We start from the raw sequence: 24,580 nt of genomic DNA, 5'->3' as shown, positions 1-24,580 counted from the left end.
CTGTTATACTAAAACATACAAACATCAATCATGCCAACATGGCAGGTGCCAACCAGTGTACACAACCCGGCCCTGGCCAGATGGAGATACTAGCCCGAATAGGCAGACATGCTGTCTCCCTCGGCCCATGTTATCACCGATGTTCCTCGGATGTTCCTAAACATCGGCCTGTATGACCTTCCTGCTGGTACACAGGCCTAAGGCATAGTTATGTACAATAATATGGACTTCTCCCTGTTGTATACTACACACAGATGTAACATATGAACACATCAGAATACAGTAAGAATACCCCAGAATTCTACAGTCCCCCCTCTTGATCAATCAAAAACACAGATTTTTATAGATCATACAAAACAAATAAACAGGAGTCTGATGTGGTCTAAAGAACAGATAACAAACCAAGCATTACCTCTCAGGCACTTTAAGGAAAAGAAAAGAAGTGCAGGCACCTTGAAAAAAAAAAGAAAAGGAAAACAAAGTCTTTTGGAAGTTCAGGAAACCGGCCAGCAACAGTTCAGTTCAAAGGCAAAGTCTCTGTCCCAGATGTTGTCTGTGGCTCCCGGTAACCTCATAGGTACATGTGGAGTGAAAAGAAAGAGCAGTATCAGTTGAAGGATAGTCATGGAAACAACAATATATATAATTATCTATTATAGGGGTGTAGCAACCTCCCAACCCTGGTCCCCCAGTGAGTCCCCGGTTAACCCGTTGCTGCGTGTTCAGCTCCCTTACGGGTGTCCCCAGAAACCCACCTTTAGAACCAGGACTACAGGATTACTCCCCCCTCTTGATCTAGCTTAACTGTAATCATTCTCAAAAATCGGCAATTGTAATTGTGTCCTCAGATTAAACATTTCATATATCAGTAATCACACATATTTAATCATCAAAATCAATTATAAGACTTATCTAAGTCTATAATTTTTCATAACATGAGTTTGTGTCAAGAAGAGTCCACTACCTCAACACCCTGAGCATGCTCGGGTTCTCAAAGAAAGATTCTACTCTCGGATCCCTAACCTTTCATTTCTCCTGACGTCATAAATTCCCTGTCAAAATGAAAGTCTCCCGTGAATCTTCCCCCCTCTAGTTCACACCTCACCCCTAAAAGAAGATCGGCGGAAACTCAGATAGAATTCGTACCCTACCCAAGCCGTCATGTTTCAGGCGGTTCTATTAGTTTGCCATGGCTCGCATGTATCCACTTTTCTCTCACCCTGGACCTTCACTGCCGACTATGTTATGGCAATCCACATCGGGGAATGATGTCTTTCACGAGGACTTTGGCAGTGTGTAGTGCAATTCCAGATCGTGCAGGGAATGCCTCAATCCCCCTGGAGAACTTGCACAGGACAACCAGAACATCTCGGTAGCCTTTACACTTGGGAAGAGTGATGTAATCTATCTGGAGAACTCTGAATGGTCCTGGTGGAGCTGGTGTCTTCAGCATTGGCAACTTAACCTTTTTGTCGTGATTGTTTTGCCGACAGGTCAAAGTCAAAGTCAAAGTCAGCTTTATTGTCAATTTCTTCACATGTTCCAGACATACAAAGAGATCGAAATTACGTTTCTCACTATCCCACGGTGAAGACAAGGCATATTTTACCAATTTAAGTCCACAGACAAACATAACATTCAAGTAAACAAAAAAGTAAGTAAATAAGTAAATAAGAGGGGACATATAATAATGAAAAAAAAAAAAATAAGAGCAGCAAAATTTGGTTGAAATTGTGCATAGACAGTCAATAAAATACTAGTGCAAAGTCAGGCCAATAAAAGGCTTGGGTAGTTCTGTTTGACCTAAATAAGAAAGAAAGTGGCATAGTGGTGCAAGTTATGTAAGAGCAGCAGAAGTGTTGTGTTTTCAGGACAACAACAACAAGTTGTAAAGTGTACAAGTGTGCAAGTGGAGTAGTGCAGGCGGCCATTGTGGGTCCAATGTCCAGGATGTTATGTAGCTGAGGGTGGAGGGGGGAGAGGAGGGAGAGAGTTCAGCATCCTTACAGCTTGGTGTATGAAGCTGTTGGTGAGTCTGGTAGTGCGGGAGCGCAGGCTTCTGTACCTCTTCCCAGAGGGCAGTAGATCAAACAGATTGTGAGCGGGGTGACTTGCATCACTCACAATTTTGGTCGCCTTGCGGGTGAGGTGGGTGGTGTAAATGTCCTTCAGAGAGGGGAGTGAAGCACCAATAATCCTTCCAGCTGTGTTCACTATGCGCTGCAGGGCTTTCCTGTTGTATTCAGTGCAGCTTCCGCCCCACACAGCGATACAGCTGGAGAGGATGCTCTCAATGGTGCCTCGGTAGAATGTGGTCATGATGGCTGGTGGAGCACTTGCTCGCCTGAGTTTCCACAGGAAGTACAGGCGGCGCTGAGCTCTCTTCGCCAGTGATGCATTGTTGGTGGTCCAGGAGAGGTCTTCGCTGATGTGCACCCCCAGGAATTTGGTGCTGCTCGCTCTCTCCACCACAGCACCGTCGATGGTCAGTGGCAGGTGTTGGGTGTGACCTCTCCGGAAGTCAACAACAATCTCTTTGGTCTTGCTGACGTTCAGCAGGAGGTTGTTGTCCCTGCACCACGTGGTCAGATGGTCGACCTCCAACCTGTATTGAGTCTCGTCGCCCTTGGTGATGAGACCCACCAGAGTTGTGTCGTCAGCAAATTTCACTATGTGATTGTTGCTGTAGGTTGCAGTGCAGTCATGCGTCAGCAGGGTGAAGAGCAGCGGACTGAGCACGCAGCCTTGGGGGGCCCCTGTGCTCAGTGTGATGCTGCTTGAGGTATTGTTGCCAACACATACTACTTGAGGCCTCTGACAGAGGAAGTCCAGTAGCCAGTTGCAGAGGTAGGTACTGAGTCCCAGTTTGTCAAGTTTGCAGATGAGTTGTTGTGGTATTATGGTGTTGAATGCAGAACTGAAGTCTATAAACAGCAATCTCACATACGAGTCTCTTTTTTCCAGGTGGGTGAGGGCTGGGTGGAGGGCAGAGCAGATTGCATCCTCTGTAGACCGCTTGGCTCGGTATGCAAACTGGAAGGGGTCCAGGGTGGGGGGGAGAATGGATTTGATATGTGACATGACAAGCCGCTCAAAGCACTTCATGATGATGGGTGTCAGTGCCACAGGGCGGTAGTCATTGAAGCAGGATGGAGCAGTTTTCTTCGGCACAGGTATGATGGTGGCAGCTTTGAAACATGATGGGACGATGGCTTGCTTCAGGGAAGTGTTAAAGATGTCTGTGAAGACATCCTTAAGCTCCCCTGCGCAGTCCTTCAGCGCACGACCTGGGATGTTGTCTGGACCTGTTGCCTTACGGGTGTTGATAGCAGCAAGTGTCCTCGTCACGCTGTCGGCAGAGAGGCACAGGGGCTGCTCATGTAGGGGGGGGTGGGTCTTCTGTGGGCAGGTGCTGTTTTGTGCTTCAAAGCGAGCAAAGAAGCGGTTCAGGTTGTTGAGCAGAGGGATGTTGCTCTCACAGCTCTGTGGCGCAGGCTTGTAGTCCGTGAGGGCCTGAATGCCCTGCCATAGGCTTTGTGCGTTCCTGCTGTCTTTGAAGTGGGTGGTTATCTTGTGAGTGTATTCCTTTTTTGCTTCCTTGATGCCACGGGACAGGTTGGCTCTCGCTGTTCTCATGCCGGCTTCATCCCCAGCTCTGTAGGCTTTGTCTCTGGCCCTCAGCAGCCTGAGGACATCCCCTGTCAGCCATGGCTTCCAGTTAGCCCGAGTGATGATGTCTTTTGTGTGGGTCACATCATCGATGCACTTGGTGATGTAGGAGGTTACAGTGTCTGTATACTCCTCTATGTCTGTCCGGTTGTTGTAAGTGGCTGCCTGCTTAAACATTTCCCAGTCTGTTGTGTCAAAGCAGTCTTGGAGAGCATCGGAGGCTCCCTCAGGCCACACTTTTACCTCCTTACGAACCGGTTTGTTCACTTTTACCCTTTGTCTGTATGCGGGCATTAGCATAACAGTGATATGGTCTGAAAGTCCAATGTGGGGGAGGGGGGTGGCTTTGTATGCTCCTTTGTGTGTAGTGTAGACCAGGTCCAGGATGTTATCTCCTCTTGTTGGAAAATCAACATGCTGGTGTAGCTTTGGAAGTACAGTTTTAAGATCAGCATGGTTAAAATCTCCAGTGAAGATGGTGAAACCGTCTGGGTGTGCCGTCTGTTGTTCACTGACAGCCTGGTACAGTTCACTAAGAGCCGCGTTCTTATCGCTGTTGTTGTTGGTGGGCGGGATGTATACTGCGACTAGCAGAATCGCAGTAATTTCCCTTGGCAGGTAAAAAGGACGGCACTTTATGATCATAAACTCTGCCAGTGGTGAGCAGTGTTTGCATACTACTACAGTGTCCCGGCACCATTCGTCACGGATGTAAACACAGATTCCTCCTCCTCGTGATTTACCTCCCTTTTACAATGGCCCTGTCTGCTCGATAGCATGCTAGCTGCTCCAGTTGTACAGCAGAGTCCGGAATGTTGTCATTTAACCAAGTCTCAGTGAAGACGAGCACACAGCAGTTACTTACTGTCCGGTTCGTTGATCTCAGCAGTCGTATGTGATCCATTTTGTTGTCCAGTGATCGTACATTTGCCAGGAGAATGGATGGTATGGCTGGGCGAGTTGGGCTGGCCGCTAGCCTGGCCCGGACGCCTCCGCGCTTGCCCCTCTTCTGCTTCCTCGCACACAGCTTCCGACGCTTTCTTTCCGGGGGAGGAGTAGCAGGCGAGTCCGGTGTTGTTGCAGGCCGGAGTAGTCCGAGTTCCTTTAGCGTCTCTGTTGCAAAGTCCAGAACGCTGCAAAACTTGCTTTTGCAGATGTCAATCAGAAACTGCCTGCTGTACTTGTATTACGACGTAGTAAGACGAGACGAACACGTAAAACTTTCGGACAAACACTTTTTAAACGAACAAAACACAGTACGGTTGGGACAGAGAGAGGTCGCTGCGTGTGTACGCGCCGCCATCTTGGATGACACACCACTTGACGATGTCTGTGGCCGTTGCTGTGAACTTCGGTGACCACCAGACCTGTATGAATCTGTTCCTTATCTTCTCCACTCCCACGTGTCCAAGCGAATGAATTTGCGCCGCCAGATATGGCAGAAGACTTTCTGGAGCCACTGTTCGTGTTCCAAACCTCCACAAGTTGTCATCATGGAGCTTCACCGCATTTTCAATCCAATTCCATTTTTCTTCTCGGCTCAAGCTGTTCTGCATGTCTATAATGTTGCCCAAACTTTCCCGTTTTCCCTCTTCAGATGTTTCCTTGACCTTCTTTGTCACTCTCATCATGCATTTCTCGTTGTCATTTTCAAAAATGTTCCTGTTACCGTCCGTTTCTCCATTTCCGTGTCCATTCTCGTTAGTCGTTTCATTATCTCCTCCCTCTCTTTTTCTTGCGGCTGTTCTTGACACCGCATCCGCCATGGCATTGCCTCTTGCTTCAATGGTGTCTTGCCTTGTATGTGCCTTTACTTTGATCACTGCCAGTTCCTTTGGCAGCTGCATTGCATCCAACAATTCTGCCACAATCTGTCCGTTCTTGATGGGACATTGTTTCACACACGGAGGTGGTTTTCCAGTCAGTCTGACAGGTTCCATTTCCAACAGTCCACAGTCATTCCTTCCCTTAGCCCATGCAGGATGTTCCAGGAGATCCTCTCTTTTTAGCCTTCTCAGGTTCCACAAGACTTCTCCATCTCCTTCTCCAATGGCTATGGTGACTGGGGCTGTCTGCTTCAGACTGAATTTTTCTCCAGTTGGTCCACCAGCTGTCTTGATGACGCCTGACAGAGGTATTTTGTGTTTCTCCAATAGGTCGGATGAAAAAACTGTAAGTTCAGCACCAGTATCAATCAAGAATTCAATTTTGATGTGTTCTTCAAGCAAGGCAGTAGCATAGAGGGTGTTATCAGTTTTAGCTGGTAGGTAAAGCACAGACACGCCGTCGGTGGTGGCTACTGTGCGCACAGGGCATATGAGTGCCTCGTCAGCTGACTCATCCCAGGCATCCCAGTCCTCCATCGCTGGCCTGGCTTTCTTTGTCTTTGGCCTTGTTACCGGAGCAGTCGCTCCCTGGGCAGCATTGGATGTAGATGCCCCATCATTCACTGGTGCAGGTGGGGGTGAGGGAGGTGGGGTAGGTAAAGAGTTGACAGGTGGGGGTGGGGGTGGTGGTGGGGTAGGGAAAGAGTTGACAGGTGGGTGAGGTGGGTAAGGGCTTGTAGCCAGTGGCATTGGTAACAACAATGGGGGAGGAGGAGGTACTGAAGCTATGGCTAGTGGCTGTGGATAGCCATACTGGAGTGGAGCAGTTTGATGATGGTTGGTTGCAGACGTTGTTCCTTGTCTTTGTGGATTGTAGAAAGCAGTGGCTGTTGATGGGGCCAGAATGATTTGTTTTGTGTCACCTGCTGGCTGTTCGTCAGGTGGGGTGCTGTTTCTTGGCCCATGTGGGGTCCACATAACAGCAGCATTCTGTCCAATGAAGCTGTCTTTATCAATGTCCACTGCACTTCTAGATGTCTCCACCATGGCATATGGCGCTGTTGAGTCCAAGTCAGGCAGAGTCGGATTGAGGCGGGTGCTTGGTTGCCTGTTGCGACCATGGTTGCGACCCCCGACCCCACTAGGTGCCGGTGTGTATGGGAGGAGTTGGCTCCTCCCTGTTGAGTGGGCCTCTGAGACTACTCCTCTTCGCCTCATTCCACTCTGTTCTGGCAACACATCCGCTTCCATGAGTTGTTCCTCCAAATCACGTCTCTCAGTGTCATGTCTGCAAATCCTGTCTCGGATCTCTAATTCCAACTTTTTTTTCTCAAATTTGCCCAATTGTAATTTCACTGACATCCAATCTGACACATAGTCTTGTATCTCAGCTAAGGCCTGTAACTTAGTTTTCCTACCAAGAACCATATCTGGATTGTGCTAATATTAAATATTAAATTGTACTATGTGTTTCGTGCAGTGACGTGATCCTTTTAAATATATTTTTTTATATTTTCCCGTGATGTGGTAGTGATATAGTGACAACTTTGCACTTTGAAAATTTGGTTAGTAATTTGTTCGGCTCTCAATTGTTCACAAGTTGTCTATCTCTTATTTTATTTTTATTTTTTTCCACACTCACACTCACACACACACGCTCCCGCCAGGGAAAAGGAAACACTCTCTCTCTATCTCTCTCGCTCCGTAACCTGACACTTGGTAAGTTATTTTACTCACAGCATGATGCCACAACAATACATTTTACCAGTGTCAGTTCCACTTAACTCAGACTGTTTCTTTTCTCCCAAAACGGCTGGACAATGATACAAATTAATGTCTCACTCACACTTTTAACGATCTTTCGTTAAATTCCCAGTTGACCAAGTCAACAAAAAAACATAGGTGGAAACCCTATCCCACTTTTCAAATACTGCACAACCAAAACACCCCACTCTGGTGATTTCGTCTCCTTTCCGTATCACTGTAGCACTAAGTTTATTCCTAGGCCATTAAACTAAACAAAGACCGTTGAGAAACAACCACACAGTTCACTCAGCAAAATAATGACTGTAGCAACTCCTATTTTCTCATTGGCACACGCACAGCATTCATTTCATAAAACTTACACAGCTTAACATGTAATGGCAGTACAGAAAAAGAAAAGATTTAATCCCCCAAGCTTGTCCGTAGTTAATCGATTACTTCTTTTAATTCGTTCACGAATCTATCCAATTACCCAAAATATGTGTACACTTTGACCTTTTACTTTTTTCCAGAAAACTTCTTATATCAAATGACATCTAGAGCTCATCAATCATTGATATAGGTACGTTACTTGTCAAAACACTTAATGACACAAACTTCAATACTCTCATTAATGTGCAGCTTTTAATTTCTAATTTATCTAATAAATTAGCTTTACTTTGGTTCTTTTTCCCGCATAAAGGAGTAAAGATTTTTTGCTTTCACCTGGTCAGAATGTCTTCACTGCATGCAGGGTGCGCAGTGCAGCAGTGTTTCCCCTCTTGGCAGGCTTCCAGCTGGGATTCAGTCACGTCAATCAGAGTGCCAAGATGGACTCTTCTTACAGATGTTCAAAATCCAAAATCTGCCCCCGAAGTCTCTTTGAACCCGTTGGATGTTCTCGTCTTGCCTCTCCTCTTGCGGTCGGGTCACGATAACCAAATGTTGTGGTCTTTCTTCTCCTTTTGCGAGAAGGGTCACGGCACCAAATGTTGGATTCTCTGGTTGTTGCGTTGTGTTTTAGTTCTAATGTCTGTATTGAAGATGGTCAATAAAGCTTGACGGCGGGATCAGGATCGGCGATTAGATGATGATTTATTGTAAATGGTACAACAATGAATAACAGAACACAGGCTAAGTCTCAAACAGTAAAACTGTGCAGAGTCTAACAGTTGTGGTTGTTATTAGAAGCGGCTGCTGAGCCTTCCGACAGAAGATGCTCCTTGGGTTGCTTCCTCGATCCGTCTCCGTGTCAAAACCTAAGACAAAACCCTGGCCAGATGGAGATACTAGCCCGAATAGGCAGACATGCTGTCTCCCTCGGCCCATGTTATCACCGATGTTCCTCGGATGTTCCTAAACATCGGCCTGTATGACCTTCCTGCTGGTACACAGGCCTAAGGCATAGTTATGTACAATAATATGGACTTCTCCCTGTTGTATACTACACACAGATGTAACATATGAACACATCAGAATACAGTAAGAATACCCCAGAATTCTACAGTTGGCATAGGCATATGGTGACAGATTCATTTAATAATGTTGCTGCGTGAATCACGGTAAGCGCAAATGAAGTGGCCACTTCTTAATGGGAGTCACTGTATGGAAGTAGGCTAAGTAAAATAGAGATGTTTAAAATAAGATAAAGTTAGGATATGCCCGCTTGACAACGGCAGAGATAACTGGCCTTTGGCCATAGCAACCATCCATTTAGAACGACTGGCCTTCATAGCAACCAAGGATCTTAGCTGTGATTCATGTAGCTACAGTATGCATGCAATGTGATGCAAAGTATAGAAAGGTGATATGAAAGGTGAAAGGAAATATACAGAGACAGGTCAAGAAATATAGTGCAATGTAGACAGTAGTATACAGTTGATTTACAGAAGGTGGTTTAGAGTAATATGAATTAAATATAAATATGTGCAGTGTATTAGCAGTTATCTCATACAATAAGTAGAATAATGTATGTAGATGTAGTAGTAACATTATAATAGTAGAAATAATAATATAGATATATAGTCCTTTTGCTGCTAAATATGGGTTTATGAGACTTGTATATTATCAAATTCTGTTTTTATCTGCATTTTACACAACGTCCCAACTTTTTCTGTTTTGGGGTTGTAGATAAATATTAGATTGTATTATAGCAATTGCTGGTAAATTACATGACCTGGAAAGCGTAAATTACATGACCTGGAAAGTGTCTGTGCAGTTGGCCTACTAGTGGCCTACATCTGTTGAGCAACCTGAAATGTAGCCAACATGTCAGTGTGTTTTGCCAGATAAAAAATTAACATGTCAATGATTACAAATGTCAACATGACCCCAAGTCCATTTAACTGGTCTGAAGTACCCTAAATTTGAATAAATCCAGGTCATAAATTGTAAGCTCTAAAATATAAGTTGTTTGACGAAAAAGACTAGTAAAAGATTGGTAACAAGTAAGTGTAAAATATTTAGTTAGAACTATTTTGTTCTTGGCCATGTAAAGTTGCTTGGTTAAAGAACACTAAAATCCAATACATGTGATATTGTACATTGTGGTATTACACACTGCACATTTCATACTACTGTATTTCCAAAGCAAACCCTAAACCCTGTGCTCTACTTACCCACTACCAGAAGTGGGCACCAATACATCAAAAACTATTTTGTTACAAACTACAAATACTGGCTAATGAAATGTAACAAAACTAGATGTACTGTAGAGCGATACAAAATATGACCGCCACCCAGTCCTGCACAGTCTCTCCGCAAAAATAAATCACACATGTCAATTGTTTGTCTCCATCTCCTACTCCATCCCCTACTCTTGCTACTTTTGTGTATGTAAATTAGTGTGTGAATGTGTGCATTTGCTTTTGTGTATGTGCGCTTTTTGTGTATGTGTGCTTCACAGTGTGTGTTTTCGCTTGTGAGTGTGTGTGTGGGGATAATGGTGTGTGCATGTGTCTGCTTGCCTGCATGTGTGTGTGTGTGTTTTATGTGTCTGTGCGTGTGTGTGTGTGTGTGTGTGTTGGCTAAAGAGGAGAGGGCCTATCCAAGTATCCAACCAATCCAACTTATCTTAGTGCTCATTTTGAAACCCAACATCTATGACTGTGTGGAGGAACATTAGTGCCTACAATGGGGACATCTTGCACATTTGGCAAAGCACAATCAATTCTGAATGATGTATACAGATTTTGAGCAACATTTACTGTACTACCATCCAGGCAATGTCATTTCCAGGGAAGACCTTGAATATTTCAGGAAAACAATATCAAAATGAATTCTGCACATATTTAAACAGTATTTCTCCATAGATGAAGAGTCCAGGTGCTAAAATGGCCTGTCTGCAGTCTAGATTTGTGAAATTCAGTGTATAATGGAATGAAAAACATGACTAAGAATACCCTGTACTGTTGAGCAACTGAAGTTCTATATCCGGGAGTAATGGGACCACATTTCGTTCTCAAAACTCTAGCAACTGGACTCCTCAGTTCCTAAACATTTACAGAGTTTTGTTAAATGTAGAGGTGAAGCAGCACAGTGGTAAACATGCTCCCGTCCCAACTTTTTTTGAAAGATGTTGCTGGCATCAAATTCAAAGTTAACATATATTGTTCATGAAATAGTTCAAATTGTAATTTTCAACATTTGGTACGTTGTCAAAGTCCTTTTTGCTGCTAAATATGGGTTTATGAGACTTGAATATTATCAAATTCTTTTCTGTTTTGGGGTTGTAGATAAATATTATATTGTATTATAGCAATTGCTGGTAAATTACATAGATAGATAGATACTTTATTGATCCCCAAGGGGAAATTCAAGGTCTCAGTAGCATACAGACATCACACACACATTCACTAACAGCAGAAAAAAGTAATTAAAAGTATATAATATAAAAAACACAACTAAGCAATAAGAAGATTGCTTAATAAGAAGATAAAGAATATACTAAATATACTAAAATACAAATTATACTAAATAACACAATCTAAATCCATTCTAAAAACAGTATCCACATAGTGGGTGATTAATCAAGAGGCACTTGCAATGACTGAGGCAGGGACTGAACCTGTGATTCTCTGTGCATAGTAAGGTAAGGTAAGGTGGTCTGTGTGAGTGAGTGTCATGGTGATGGTGCAAATGAGTAAGTCCAGCAGTGCAACAGTGCAAGAATAAAGTCTAGAGACCAGCATAAAATAAATATGGACATATCAGAGAGTAGGCAAGGTAATATTAAAAAACTATAGAAAAAAAAAAATATATATATATAAATATAATATACATATATATATATATATATATATAACTATATTAAGAAAAGGTATAAGTGTGGCCACAATCCGGATGTGGCATGGAGGGAGGGGTTATGCATATGTGCTAATATAGCACGCAAACAGTGAGGCAGTAAGACAGTGGTAAAAAGTGGCTAGTGGACAGACAGTACCCAAACATGGAGAGGGTAGAGAGGCAGACAGACTATGCGGAGAAGTCTATCTCTCCTCTTCCCTTAAGTGAAGCGTTAAACAGTTCAATGGCCCTGGGGACAAATGACTTCCTCAGTCTGTCTGTTGTGCAAGGCAGTGAGCGAAGTCTCCAGCTGATCAGCTGGAAATTACATGACCTGGAAAGTGTCTGTACAGTTGGCCTACTAGTGGCCTACATCAACCTGAAATGTAGCCAACATGTCAGTGTGTTTTGGTCAATGATTACAAATGTCAATGATTACAAATGTCAACATGACCCCAAGTCCATTTACCTGGTCTGAAGTACCCTAAATTTGAATAAATCATAAATTGTAAGGTCTAAAATATAAGTTATTTGACGAATAAGACTGGTAAAAGATTGGTAACAAGTAAGTGTAAAATATTTAGTTAGAACTCTTTGGTTCTTGGCCATGTAAAGTTGCTTGGTTAACTTGGCGCTATACATCAAATGAGTGGTTATGGGATGGGTTGACATGGCCCTTTGAGACAAACATACTAAAAAATGTGGTCCTACTAGGCCCTACGGTTCTCGACATATTCACAGAAAACTGTGTCCGGCCTACTTTCCTTTCGGGGGTCCGGTCCATTGGGGGGGGGGGGGGGGGGGGGCGACGGATCAACACGGAAAACAATGGTTCCGTGTCATCCTTGTAGGGCTACATGCCCACCAAGTTTCATGCAGCCCGGTCTTTCAGTGTCCCGGGAATCATTGACACAAAATCACTGAAGAAAAAATGAAAGATTAAAAAATCCGGAAGAAAAAAACTCTGAATAAACCTATAAAATACAAAATACTGAATGTGAAAAATGGAACTCATTAAAATGTACCCAAACACTAATCAGGCAGACAAACTAAACTTCTAGCTGGCCCTTTACAGACACAAAATTAACATTAATATTAATTTTCTAAGAACATTTGAATCCCCTCAGAGGATGAAGTTATTTTTTAACAAAAGGGACAATAAAAAATATTTCAGTTGAGTGCTAACCTTATTTATCTTAAAACCTATCTGTTTTTTTGTTTTGTTTATTTGTATACTGTCTAATTATTGTAGGTTTTTTTTTTTTAAAGAGACATTTCCATTATTCTTGCCAATGTTGATATGGTCTTATTTGTATTATTTTTAGACATTTAATTTTTGTTCTGTTTATTCTTTTTTATATGTAAAGCACTTTTTGTAACGTTGTTTAGAAAAGCGCTCTATAAATAAAGATTGTTATTATTATTATTTAAGCTATCACAAATGACGCCTAACATTGTCCTATTACTAACATGAGCGTAATGTTAGCTAAAATGCCACTAGCAAGCTAACAAGATAGATAGATAGATAGATAGATAGATAGATAGAAGGTCCCAGTAGCTTAAGGACATCACACACAACATACATATACAACTTAAACAGGATGATAAAATAACAAATCCACCTGAAAAATATGGACAATAAAAGATACTAAATAAAAAATCCACATGAATGTACTAAGGGATGTATAAGCATGACACTTGCAGTGATAGGGCAGGGACTGACCCTGTGATTCACTATGCATGGTAAGGTGAGAGTGTGTGTCATGGTGGTAGTGCAAATAAGTCCAGCAGTGCAGTACAGTGTCTATTAAATAGACATAGTAATATAACAACTATAGCAGTGCAAGGATAGAGTTTAAAAAACGTAGGAGGTAGTGGAAGTAGTGGAGAGGGTGGAGAGGCAAACAGACTATGCAGAGAAGTCTATCTCTCCTCTTCAATTTTGTGAGGCATTGTAGAGTTGTATGGCCCTGGGGATAAATTACTTCCTCAGTCTGTCAGCTGTGCATGGCAGTGTGCGTAGTCTTGAGCTGATCATGCTCTTCTGCTTTGTGATAGAGTGGATGACAGCCATTGTCCAAAATGTTTGCACTCCAGATCAGCACCAACGACAGAGCCAGCTTTCCTTACCAGCCTGTCCAGTCGCCCAGCATCCATCTTCTTAGTGTTTCCTCCCCCAGCATACCTCAGCATAGAAGAGGACGCTGGCAACAACAGACTGGTAAAACATCCAGAGGAGGTTGCTGCAGACATTAAAGGACCGCTACACTACACTGGCCTTCTAATTGCAGCACAACACAGTTGTATACAGACTGTATTATGTTTCACAAAACACTTGACCTTAAAGGAGAATTCTTGCGATTTTTCACATAGATCTTTGTTTCTCGAGGTCACCAAGTATGCCTTCTGTCGGTATGAAGAGATAAAAAAATCGAAGCAAACAGCGAGCCAGGCGGCTACAGTGCTACACTCTGGTAGCATGTTCATGAGTCCATGTTGGCTGCAGCAACAATTTTTTTCATACCGATAGTACTCGGTGACCTCGAGAAAAAGAGATCTATGTGACAAATCACCAGAGTTCTCCTTTAATGCCGTTTTAAAGAGGTGCAGCAGAGCCACCTCTTCTCCTGTGGTCAAAGCTGATTCACTTGGAGGGAGCCTGGTCTGAAGGGTAGGGAAGGGAAGGTCATCTAACCTGGACATTGCCATTGCCAACATCAGCAAATATGGTAAAATCTTTTACTATGGTAATAAGCATAGCCCATTGGTTATGGTTAGAGGTAGTATATTTAACTGAGTGATGAAATGTTGGCTTATTTGAATTTTTGAAATATTCTAAATACAACTCTACTCTAAATCCCTCAAAGTATTTTGTTACAAACTACATTAGATTTTTTCCAATCCTGCAAAATACAACCACTATCTGACCACTATCTACCAGTCAATATTTGGAAATATTCAGAAGTGGACAGAGAAAGGCAGGTCAACCTAACCTGTTAAGATTAACAAAATCCAACCTTGAACCAATGAAATGTGTCTGCATCACATTGATTTGGTGAAACAGGCCTTAGGTGATGTCATCAAAGATTAGGCTTTAAAAGAGCTGTGTGTTGGTGCTGCTCTCTACATCCCACGATGAGACTGGTTCTGCTTTCACTGGCTCTAGCCCTTGTGGGTAAGTGGATGTAACTTTTAAAACATTAGTTAATGTATTATTTTGCTGTTTTAAAAATATGTTTTTCTTAAATTTTCTTATTAGTGGGTTTGATCAAGCAAGCCGATCGTTTAGCCTACCATTATATCCTCATGGTTGTGGAGGATGGTTATGGTTAGCAGCTGTGAAGTGTTTTATTTTCAAGATGGCCTATGGTGTAGCCTATTATCTATGGAAACGTAGGCTAAACCAACTATCTACAGTCATCCAAAAATGAATTGCCAGAGATAGGCTATTAAGGGTAAAAGTGCAACATTTAAACAGCAAGAATATTTTTACCGGAACAGTTTGTTCTAATTTGTCTCCTGAAATTCACATGCCATTCTATCCTTCTATTTTAAGTTATCATGAGTGTCATTTGATTATATAATCACAACAAATGCTAAGAAATTAAAACAGAATAGGCTTACATGCTGTGCAGGTCAGTTAGGCAGTTACAGTAGTTTCAATTTAAAATGTAACATTTAATTTAAAATATCTTCAACGATTTCAAATTTCCTAACTTTTATTTTCTCAGCGAGTCAACACGTGAACCTTGGTAAGTGAAAAATTATGTTCTTGAGTCAATTGAAATATAATCAGTATTTTGAAATATCAACTTTCTTCTGCTCTTTACTCAGCAAACTGATAAGACATATCCATTTCCACAGCTCCCGAGTTTGCTGCCTCTAAGACCTATGTGTACAAATATGAGGCTCTGCTTCTTGGTGGACTTCCTGTGGAAGGTCTGGCCAGAGCAGGAATGAAAGTCAGCAGCAAGGTTCTCATCAGCGCTGAGGCTCAGAACACCTACTTGCTGAGGGTAAGATAACACACCTATTTCAAAAAATTTCATCTAGTTCAATTTTTTTTTTTTTTTTTTTAAGAAATTGAGTCAATGATTATTAATGGATGCTCAATATTATTTCATTAGCTCGCAGATCCTGAGATCTTTGAGTACAGCGGTGTCTGGCCAAAGGACCCCTTCGTCCCAGCCACCAAGCTCACCTCAGCACTGGCTTCTCAGCTTCTGATTCCCATAAAGTTTGAGTACGCTAATGGTGTGGTTGGCAAGGTTTTTGCCCCCGCTGGAGTCTCCGCCACAGTTCTTAATGTCCACAGAGGTATCCTCAACATTCTTCAGCTCAACCTCAAGAAGACCCAGAATATTTATGAACTGCAAGAGGTAAGGCCAAAACCCAAAAAGATCATCTTGTGTTCAGTCAGTGTAATGGCAGGTAACTAGCATGTCCATTTTTAACCAAAAGGCTGGAGCCCAGGGAGTGCTCTGGGGACAGTTGGCCGTGTAATGTAAATGACATAAAAGTCCCTTTGGATATAACCGTTTGCTAAAGGAATAAATGTAAATGTAATAAACGTTAATCGCTGCTCTTCAGGCTGGAGCCCAGGGAGTGTGCAAGACCCACTATGTCATCAGTGAGGATGTCAAGGCAGAGCGCATTCTTGTCACCAAGTCCAAGGATCTCACCAACTGCCAAGAGAGGATCATCAAGGATTTGGGCCTGGCTTACTTGGAAACACTGGTAAGCAAAACAAGATCATTCCGGTCAGATCAGTTCAGAATATGTACATCTAATCATTAGAATCTAATAACTGTCCAATCTCACACACACAGCAAGCAAGGAGCCTGACTGGAGCCGCAACCTACAGCTACATCATGAAACCAACCCCCACTGGAGCTCTGCTCACTGAAGCCACAGTGAGGGAACTCCATCAGGTCACACCTGTTGCTGAGATGGGTGGAGTTGCACAGATGGAGGCCAAGTATGTGTTTTATTATAACATTGTCTTATCTCACAAAATAGAACATACTTATTGATTTAAAGCCTTACTAAATATCTTTTTTATACCATGGTTAAAGGCAAAGCCTGACCTTCCTGGAGATTGAGAAGACCCCCATTGTCCCAATCAACGCTGAATATTTGGCCCGCGGATCCCTGTTCTATGAGTTTGCCACTGAAATTCTTCAGACTCCAATTCAGCTTCTGAAAATTAACAATGCACCAGCTCAGGTGAAATATTTGAATAACATATAAACTCTTCTGTGACACACTTTTCTTTACATGTTTTCAGATGCCTCATAATGTCTATACATCTTTTTCAGATTGTGGAGATTCTGCACCATCTTGTTGCCAACAATGTGGCTAAGGTCCATGAGGATGCTCCTCTGAAGTTTATCCAGCTGATCCAGGTCCTGCGTGTTGCCACCTTGGAGAACCTTGAGGCCATCTGGACTCAGTTTAAGGACAAGCCAGAATACAGGTATGAATTGCCCCATCTTTAGTATTTAAATAAACGTATGACCACCTTCCTGCCATCTGTATGAATTGTAACATAATTGTTTCAGACGTTGGATTCTGGATGCCGTTCCTGTTGTTGGAACACCAGCTGCTGTGAAGCTCATCAAAGAGAAGTTCTTGGCTGACGACCTCAGCATTCCTGAAACTGTTCAGATTCTTTTGGCTGCTGTGCACATGGTTCCTTCTGATCCGGAGATCATCAGACTCATCTCTGTATGTGTAATCATGTAGTGTAGCTTTTAATTAAAAAAATATATATATCTCTATAATATATATATATATATATATATATTCATATGTCTCCTATATTCTTACGTCTTCTATATTCATGTCTCCTCTCTCAATACACAGAGCTTGGCCCTGCACCACAAGATTCAGGCAAACCCTGTTCTGAGTGAGATTGCTATGCTGGGATATGGTACCGCAATTTTTAAGTACTGTGCTGCAGTTCCTACGTGCCCAGCTGAACTCCTGGAGGTGATAATTTCCCCTTTAACTTCAGGACTTTCCTTTAATATGCATAATATTGTTTTGTGAGTGACTGACAATGTCCACCTTCTCTCTTCAGCCCATCCACGAGCTTGCAGCTGAGGCTATTGCTAAGGCTGATATTGCTAAGATCACCCTGCTGGTCAAAGTTATGGGTAATGCTGGTCATCCTGCTAGTCTTAAGCCAATCATGAAGATCCTCCCTGGATTTGGCTCCGCAGCTGCTGCCCTTCCAGTCAGAGTCCAAGTCGACGCCATCTTGGCTCTCAGAAGCATTGCTAAGAGGGAACCCAAACTGGTAAGTCTAGCATTTTCTGGCCAACAGGCAGAATTACAAATCAAAATCCTACTGGGGCGGTGCTAGCGTAGTGGCTAAGGAGCTGGGCTAGCATGCAGTAGCCTGAAAAGTTGTAGGTTCAATTTCCAGGTTCCACCATTGTGCTCTGGGGAGAATGGACCTTTGGATAAAAAGTGTCTGCTAAATGAATAAATGTTAATAATGTCTTTATTGATGAACTTTATTGTTAGTGTATGTATTGTTTATTTATGTTATTGTTGTGTAGGTCCAGCCAGTGGCCCTGCAGCTGTTTATGGACAAGGCCCTTCACCCTGAACTGCGTATGGTGGCTGCTGTGGTTCTGTTTGAGACCAAACCCACAGTTGCACTGGTATCTACTATTGCTAACGTTCTGAAGAAGGAGACCAGCATGCAGATTGTCAGCTTTGTGTATTCCTACATCAGATCTCTCACCAGGAGCACTGTCCCAGACTATGCCACTGTGTATGTGCAATATTGTTCGGCTTTGTGTATTTTGCTTTCCTCTTGAACTATGGTTAGTTGTCTAACACGGTCATTTATGCCCATTTTAGGGCTGCTGCCAGCAATGTTGCCATCAAAATCTTGAGCCCCAAGCTGGACAGACTGAGCTACCGTTACAGTAAAGCCATCCACCTTGACCTGTACAAAAGTAGGCTTGTTTTTCATTTCTCTTAATAAACCCTGAATGAGTTTCAAAATTTGGGGATTTGTTTTTTTTCCAATGTTGAATTGAAATCCTCTCTTTTTCTGAAGGCCCCGTAATGGTTGGTGCTGCCGGCAGTGCCTTCATCATCAACGATGGTGCCACCATTCTGCCCACAGCTGTTGTGGCTAAAGCTCGTGCCTATCTTGCTGGAGCTGCTGCTGATGTTCTTGAGGTGTGTAAAACAACAATGTCCTCATAAAAACGGCATGACTAAAATTGTGTCCATCTGTGTACATGTATTAAATCCTCCTTTTGCACGCTCAGGTGGGAGTGAGAACCGAGGGAATTCAGGAGGCCCTTCTGAAAACTCATGCTTTGGAGGATTTGGAGGACGACAGGATCACCAAGATGAAGCGTGTCATGAAGGCAGTACGTAAAAGTGAAATAACTATATAATTAAGATATATATAAATAAAGAAATGATTCAGTGTGCAAAAATCTCTTCAATATTTTGCAGATTGCAGAATGGAAGACCTTGCCAAAGAGCCAGCCTCTGGCATCCGTCTATGTCAAGTTCTTCGGACAGGAAATTGCCTTTGCAAACATTGACAAAGCTATAATTGAACAAGCAGTTCAGGTAAAGAAGTTTGTTATCAATTCACTTTGAACACTACAATAATGAGCTGCATTTTGGTGCGTTGCATTTGTTTGTTTAAGTTTGATTATTTTCAGTATGGGCATGTTATTATCATTATTATCATCCCTCCCATCTCCAGCTTGCCACTAGTGCCGATGCCAAGGTCCTGTTGAAAGATGCCCTGAAGGCACTGCAGACTGGCATTACCGCTCAGGCCGCTAAGCCTCTTCTGGCTGCTGAGATTCGCCGCATCTTCCCCACTGCTGTTGGTGTGCCAATGGAACTCAGTCTCTACTCTGCTGCTGTTGCCGCTGCTTCCATCAAAGGTAGGATCAAGATAATTATGGACAGGTTTGACCAATTTCATAATCATGATTGGCATAGTTGGCTTATTGTTAAGCTATTGTTTTCTAATCCAACATCTCTGCAATCCATCCGACTTCTACAGTGAAAGCAACAATTACCCCACCTCTTTCTGAACCTCTCAATGCTGCCGAGCTGCTGAAGGCAGACATCCAGTTGGAAGCTGAGGCCACTCCAAGGTACACCTCTTTGACAAATATCAACAGTATATCCACACATTTCTTCAAGTGCAAGTCTTCAAATGTTTTTTTCTCCTTTCCGTAGCATCTCCATGCACACCTTTGCTGTGATGGGAGTCAACACTGCCTTCCTTCAGGCTGCCGTCATGGCCAGAGCCAAGGCTGTCACTGTGCTGCCTGCTAAGATGGCTGCAAGAGCGGATGTTCCCAAACTGAACTTCAAGATTGAGGTTCTCCCTGTTGAGACACCTGAGCACATTGCTAAAATTCGGTAATGATACTTGTGTCTATGTGATTCAAATATACAAAATACTAGTATTCTTAAAACAAATGTGTTGAAAACAACACAACTTGCGTTGTTTTTAACACATCTTTGTGTCCAGATAGGGTCAACACATTCGATTTAAGAGTGTATAATGTTTTGTATTTCTATGTAATTTACTCTTATTCATTTGTAACTAGCGTTGAGACCCTGGCTATTGCCCGTAACATTGAGGACCTTGCAGCTGAGAGAATCACACCCATGGTGCCGCTTGTTGCTACACAGCTGAGGTCCACTGAGAGGTTTGCCTCTCCGATGTCTTCTACTTCTCGCAGTGCAGTAAGTCCACTGAAATCTTCCTGATTGAAATCCTTAGTCAACTCAATCAGGTCCTAACATCTTGTTCAGTAATCTAAACAGTTATTATTGTCACCCGTCTAGTCCCAGTCCTCCGAGATCATTTACTCAGACCTGGTACCTCAACTGAGGGCCGGTGTACCATTCCACAAGACCATTTGTGTGCCAGCTGCTTTCATTGGAATCAAAGGATGTTTTGAAGTCACCTCTAGCAACACTGCCTTCATCAAGGATATTCCTCTCCTCAACCTCATTGGAGAACACGCCGTTTTGGTTGCTGTGAAACCAGGTAATATATTTCCTTCAAATACATTTCCAGAAAATATATATACGTTTCCATGTTACAAATGTTTTACTAATCTATTACTTTCAAACAGCTGATGGCCCAGCTATTGAGAGACTGGAGGCTGAAGTTCAAATTGGACCCAAGGCTGCAGAGAAGCTCCTGAAGGAAATCAACATCATTGATGAGCAAACCGCCGAGGGCAAAACCATCATTGCTAAACTGAAGAAGATCCTTGAGCCTGCTCTGAGAAACAGCTCTTCCAGCTCAAGCAGCTTGCTCAGCTCCAGCATGTTTGGCATCAGCAGTTTGTTGAGCTCCTCCAGCTCCAGCTCATCCAGCTCCCGCATGTCAAAGGTCAGTTTGGACCATATCACAATGTATATATTCTAATGTGTCAGAATTGAAGGTATGATATTCAATACAATCGAAGCGATTTGCTTCACTTTCTTTTACTGCTCCATAGGCCTCCCTCAAGCAATACCCATTCAAGAAATTCCACAACAACCAGGTATTTAAACAACTTTCTGCTGTTGTAATGAAAAGCTCAAAATATCTTACTGTAAAATACAAGACTGTAAAACATATCTAACTTCAACAATTGTGATTGGATATCAGTACCTGGTCTCTCAAGGAATCTCCGCTCAGAACCTCAGAAGCAGTGGAAGTAGTGCATCCAGCTTTGAAGCCATTTACCAACAGGTGAGTTCCATAGAATGGCACAGCCTAAACCTTTATACTGGATGGCAATTTGGGACCAGGTGTAAATAAATGATGTGTACTTTCAACACATCATTTTCAATCCACACATTTAGAATCAGTTCCTAGGTAATGCTGTCGCTCCTGCTGTGGTGGCCATCTTCCGCGCTGTGAGAACTGACGAGAAGCTGCTGGGATACCAGGCTGCTGCCTATCTTGACAAGACCAACTTCAGACTGCAGATCGTCATCTCTGCTCTGGCTGAGACTGACAACTGGAAGATGTGTGCTGATGGTGTTGTTCTGAGCAAGCACAAAGTCATGGTGCGACTATGTCTCATTGTCACTTTCATTTATGGCTAACTGAGAGTAAGAAATTATTAATTTAGATATTTAATAGTAACTTATGTGTCGTCAGACTAAGGTTTCATGGGGAGCTGAGTGCCAAGAATACACCACCATTTTGAAGGCAGAAGCTGGTCTCCTTGGTGCAAGCCCAGCTGCCCGTCTGGAGCTGGAGTGGGTGAAGATCCCTACCATTGTCACTACCTATGCAACCAGGTACTTTGTCATTAATCAGAGTTTTTTTAAAGGTTAATATCCATTCTCTTTATATCCATTTTCAGTCTGTATTTATACTTTGTATTTACTGTGACCACCCAGGCTGGCTAAGTACATCCCTAATGCTGCCCTTATGGCTGGGATCACTGTCAACAAAGCCGAGAACAGCGAAAAAGAAATGGAACTGACCGTTGCCATCCCCACTGAAAGGACAGTGGATGTCATTATGAAACTGCCACAGGTAAATATCGCCAAATGATTCTTTCAAACTGTAAGGCGGTGGTAGTGTAGTGGTCAAGGAGCTGGCATGCAGTAGGCAGAAAAGTTGAGGGTTAAATTCCCGGCTGCCACTGTTGTGACTTTGAGCAAGGCACTTAAGTTTATTCTGGGTAGACTGGCCCTTGTAAGAACTGACATGTGTAAGTCGCTTTGGATAAAAGTGTCAGCCAAATGAGTGAGTATTAATCACTGATTGTGTTTTATGTGTCCAGATGACTCTCTCCAAACTGGCCTTGCCTCTTCCCATTGCCCTGCCAATTGGTGCTGATGCTACTATCCAGGTCATTCCCGAGGAGAACATCCTTGAGCAGATTCATTTCCTGTATGCTGAGGCTTCCTCTGGTAGGTATACATTTCAGAGGACAATATGTTTTGTAAACTTACAGTGCCTATTGAAAGTGTTTTGGATATTTCCCCTTTGGCGGCATTTATAAATGGAATCTTGATCAAGGTGATAATTTGTTTCAGCTCAGTGTAGCATGATCCAGGACACTCTGACCACATTCAACAACAGGAAGTACAAGAATGAGATGCCAATCTCCTGCTACCAAGTGCTGGCTCAGGACTGTACTCCAGAGCTTAAGTTCATGGTCCTGTTGAAGAAGGATGAGGTCACCGCACAGAACCACATGAACGTGAAGATTGCTGATATGTAAGTATTCAACAGTAGTGAGTAACCCATTATATCATGATGATGTAGCTAAGAATGCTGACCTTTTGCTATGGCTTTCTGTAGGGATGTTGACCTGTACCCTACTGGCAGTGATGTGCTAGTAAAGGTTAACGGTGTGGTGGTTCCTATTTCCAATCTTCCCTACCAACACCCGTCAGGTAAACTGGGCACCTTACTTAAACTAAAACTTTACTTTTCCATTGATCCCACAGTGTTTTTCCCAATACAGTGTTATATAACAATGTTTTTGGTTTTAGCCCCCATTCAGATTAGACAGAAAGCTCAGGGCCTGTCACTTCATGCTCCTCGCCTTGGTCTTCAGGAGGTTTACTTCGGCAAGGACACATTGAGGGTAAACACAGCCTGAATTGCTTTTACATCGATGGTTAGATTTTTAAGAAACACAACAGAAGTGAGACTTCAGTATAACTGTGTCTTTCAGGTCAATGTTGCAGACTGGATGAAGGGCCAGACTTGTGGTGTTTGTGGTAAAGCTGACGGAGAGACCAGACAGGAGTACTCCACACCCAGCGGCTACCAGACCAAGAGCTCAGTCAGCTTGGTCCACTCCTGGGTGCTTCCCGCTGAGAGCTGCCGCGACAGCACTCGTAAGAAAGACACTTCCCCGTCCTCTGTCTTCTGTCTCTGTCTTTCCTATATGCTGTAACGTGCCGAAACATCTTTGTGTTTGCTCTAGAGTGCCGTCTGAAGCATGAATCTGTCAAGCTGGAGAAGCAGCTGATTGTGGATGGCCAGGAGTCTAAATGCTACTCTGTGGAGCCAGTGCTGCGTTGTCTGCCTGGTTGCCTCCCAGTGAAGACCATGCCTGTCACCGTTGCATTCCACTGTCTCCCTGCTGGTAAGGATATATTACTGTTAGGATGCGTACTCAAAAACATGGGTTTGGGACTTCTGGGGTTACTCACAGATATCCATCAGCTTATTTCTGAATGAGTTGGGTAACCTTTTAGTTTTATTTGTGAACAAGTTTATCTGACATGACGTCTCCTTTCTCCTCTTCAGATTACAGCCGCTCTGTGGATCTGAGCAACATCTCTCAGAAGAGTGTGGACCTGAGGGAGACTGCAGAGGCACATATGGACTGCCAGTGCAACGCTCGGTGTGCATAGAATGTTATGATTTAAACTTGAGATTTGTTAAACATTCTCAGTATCCAATCATCTGTATGTATGAAACTGAAATAAAATCAACATCAGCAACTTGCATTTGTCTCTTGGAACTTTCTTGAAATTAGATAACACATTTGCTGATACAATCGAAAACACTGCTACTAAATGTAAGGTACAATTACATTAACACAAAAAAAACAACTAAAAAGCAATATTTTTTTTATTAATTTGTATTATTCTTAATATGCTACCACTTGGAAAAATCATCAAAATCAACTTGATTTACTAAAATAGCTAAGCTGATGGCACCCAAATCTACCTAGCCCTGCGCTTAATGACTATGGCAAAAAGCATTGCATATATAACGCTTTTCAAGGCACACAAAGCACTTTACAGTAAAGAGGTAACTTAACAACCATCAATGTGTAGCACCCAGCAAACTATGGTCCCTTTGAGTGTTTAATTAACAACTCGCTGTCTAAACTAGACTGCATTTGCGAGGAACTGCAAAAGTGTGCTTGCTCTGGTGCGGTCACTAACGTGAGCGACAGTGGAATATGTTACGTTGAACCTGGCATAATCAAAGAATTCTAACAGTGGCTAATTTTCAAAATTGGGCGTACAGGTCAAAGGTTACATGCATTAATATACATCCGAAATGCCAAAAC

The 24,580-nt window shown here is 42.8% G+C and overlaps 1 protein-coding gene across 2 annotated transcripts in view; it reads left to right on the top strand.

Moving 5' to 3' along the window:
• Nucleotides 1–24,006, top strand: part of LOC121678352 (vitellogenin-like) — a 69,220-nt gene extending 45,214 nt beyond the window's left edge. Inside the window, exons 1-34 of one of the 2 annotated variants that reach the window (XM_042057818.1) lie at nt 14,611–14,697; nt 15,254–15,274; nt 15,387–15,538; nt 15,650–15,901; nt 16,113–16,259; nt 16,352–16,500; nt 16,598–16,748; nt 16,841–16,998; nt 17,084–17,249; nt 17,388–17,513; nt 17,605–17,823; nt 18,089–18,306; nt 18,396–18,493; nt 18,598–18,722; nt 18,815–18,919; nt 19,008–19,127; nt 19,267–19,453; nt 19,576–19,669; nt 19,755–19,940; nt 20,132–20,270; nt 20,373–20,577; nt 20,666–20,928; nt 21,038–21,082; nt 21,190–21,273; nt 21,387–21,593; nt 21,688–21,830; nt 21,933–22,071; nt 22,322–22,451; nt 22,578–22,761; nt 22,846–22,940; nt 23,040–23,134; nt 23,225–23,390; nt 23,480–23,641; nt 23,806–24,006. In XM_042057818.1, coding sequence (XP_041913752.1) covers nt 14,658–14,697; nt 15,254–15,274; nt 15,387–15,538; nt 15,650–15,901; nt 16,113–16,259; nt 16,352–16,500; nt 16,598–16,748; nt 16,841–16,998; nt 17,084–17,249; nt 17,388–17,513; nt 17,605–17,823; nt 18,089–18,306; nt 18,396–18,493; nt 18,598–18,722; nt 18,815–18,919; nt 19,008–19,127; nt 19,267–19,453; nt 19,576–19,669; nt 19,755–19,940; nt 20,132–20,270; nt 20,373–20,577; nt 20,666–20,928; nt 21,038–21,082; nt 21,190–21,273; nt 21,387–21,593; nt 21,688–21,830; nt 21,933–22,071; nt 22,322–22,451; nt 22,578–22,761; nt 22,846–22,940; nt 23,040–23,134; nt 23,225–23,390; nt 23,480–23,641; nt 23,806–23,912 — 4,878 coding nt within the window. In that variant the 5' untranslated portion in view covers nt 14,611–14,657 and the 3' untranslated portion in view covers nt 23,913–24,006. Of the gene's footprint in view, nt 1–14,610; nt 14,698–15,253; nt 15,275–15,386; nt 15,539–15,649; nt 15,902–16,112; nt 16,260–16,351; nt 16,501–16,597; nt 16,749–16,840; nt 16,999–17,083; nt 17,250–17,387; nt 17,514–17,604; nt 17,824–18,088; nt 18,307–18,395; nt 18,494–18,597; nt 18,723–18,814; nt 18,920–19,007; nt 19,128–19,266; nt 19,454–19,575; nt 19,670–19,754; nt 19,941–20,131; nt 20,271–20,372; nt 20,578–20,665; nt 20,929–21,037; nt 21,083–21,189; nt 21,274–21,386; nt 21,594–21,687; nt 21,831–21,932; nt 22,072–22,321; nt 22,452–22,577; nt 22,762–22,845; nt 22,941–23,039; nt 23,135–23,224; nt 23,391–23,479; nt 23,642–23,805 lie in introns of those variants that run through there. The other variant, XM_042057817.1, reaches the window with a different exon arrangement.
• The last annotated feature ends 574 nt before the right edge of the window (nt 24,007–24,580 follow it).

Source organism: Alosa sapidissima, chromosome 12, assembly GCF_018492685.1.
Source record: "Alosa sapidissima isolate fAloSap1 chromosome 12, fAloSap1.pri, whole genome shotgun sequence".
Lineage (NCBI taxonomy): Eukaryota > Metazoa > Chordata > Actinopteri > Clupeiformes > Clupeidae > Alosa > Alosa sapidissima.
This window is presented reverse-complemented; position numbering and strand designations above follow the sequence as displayed.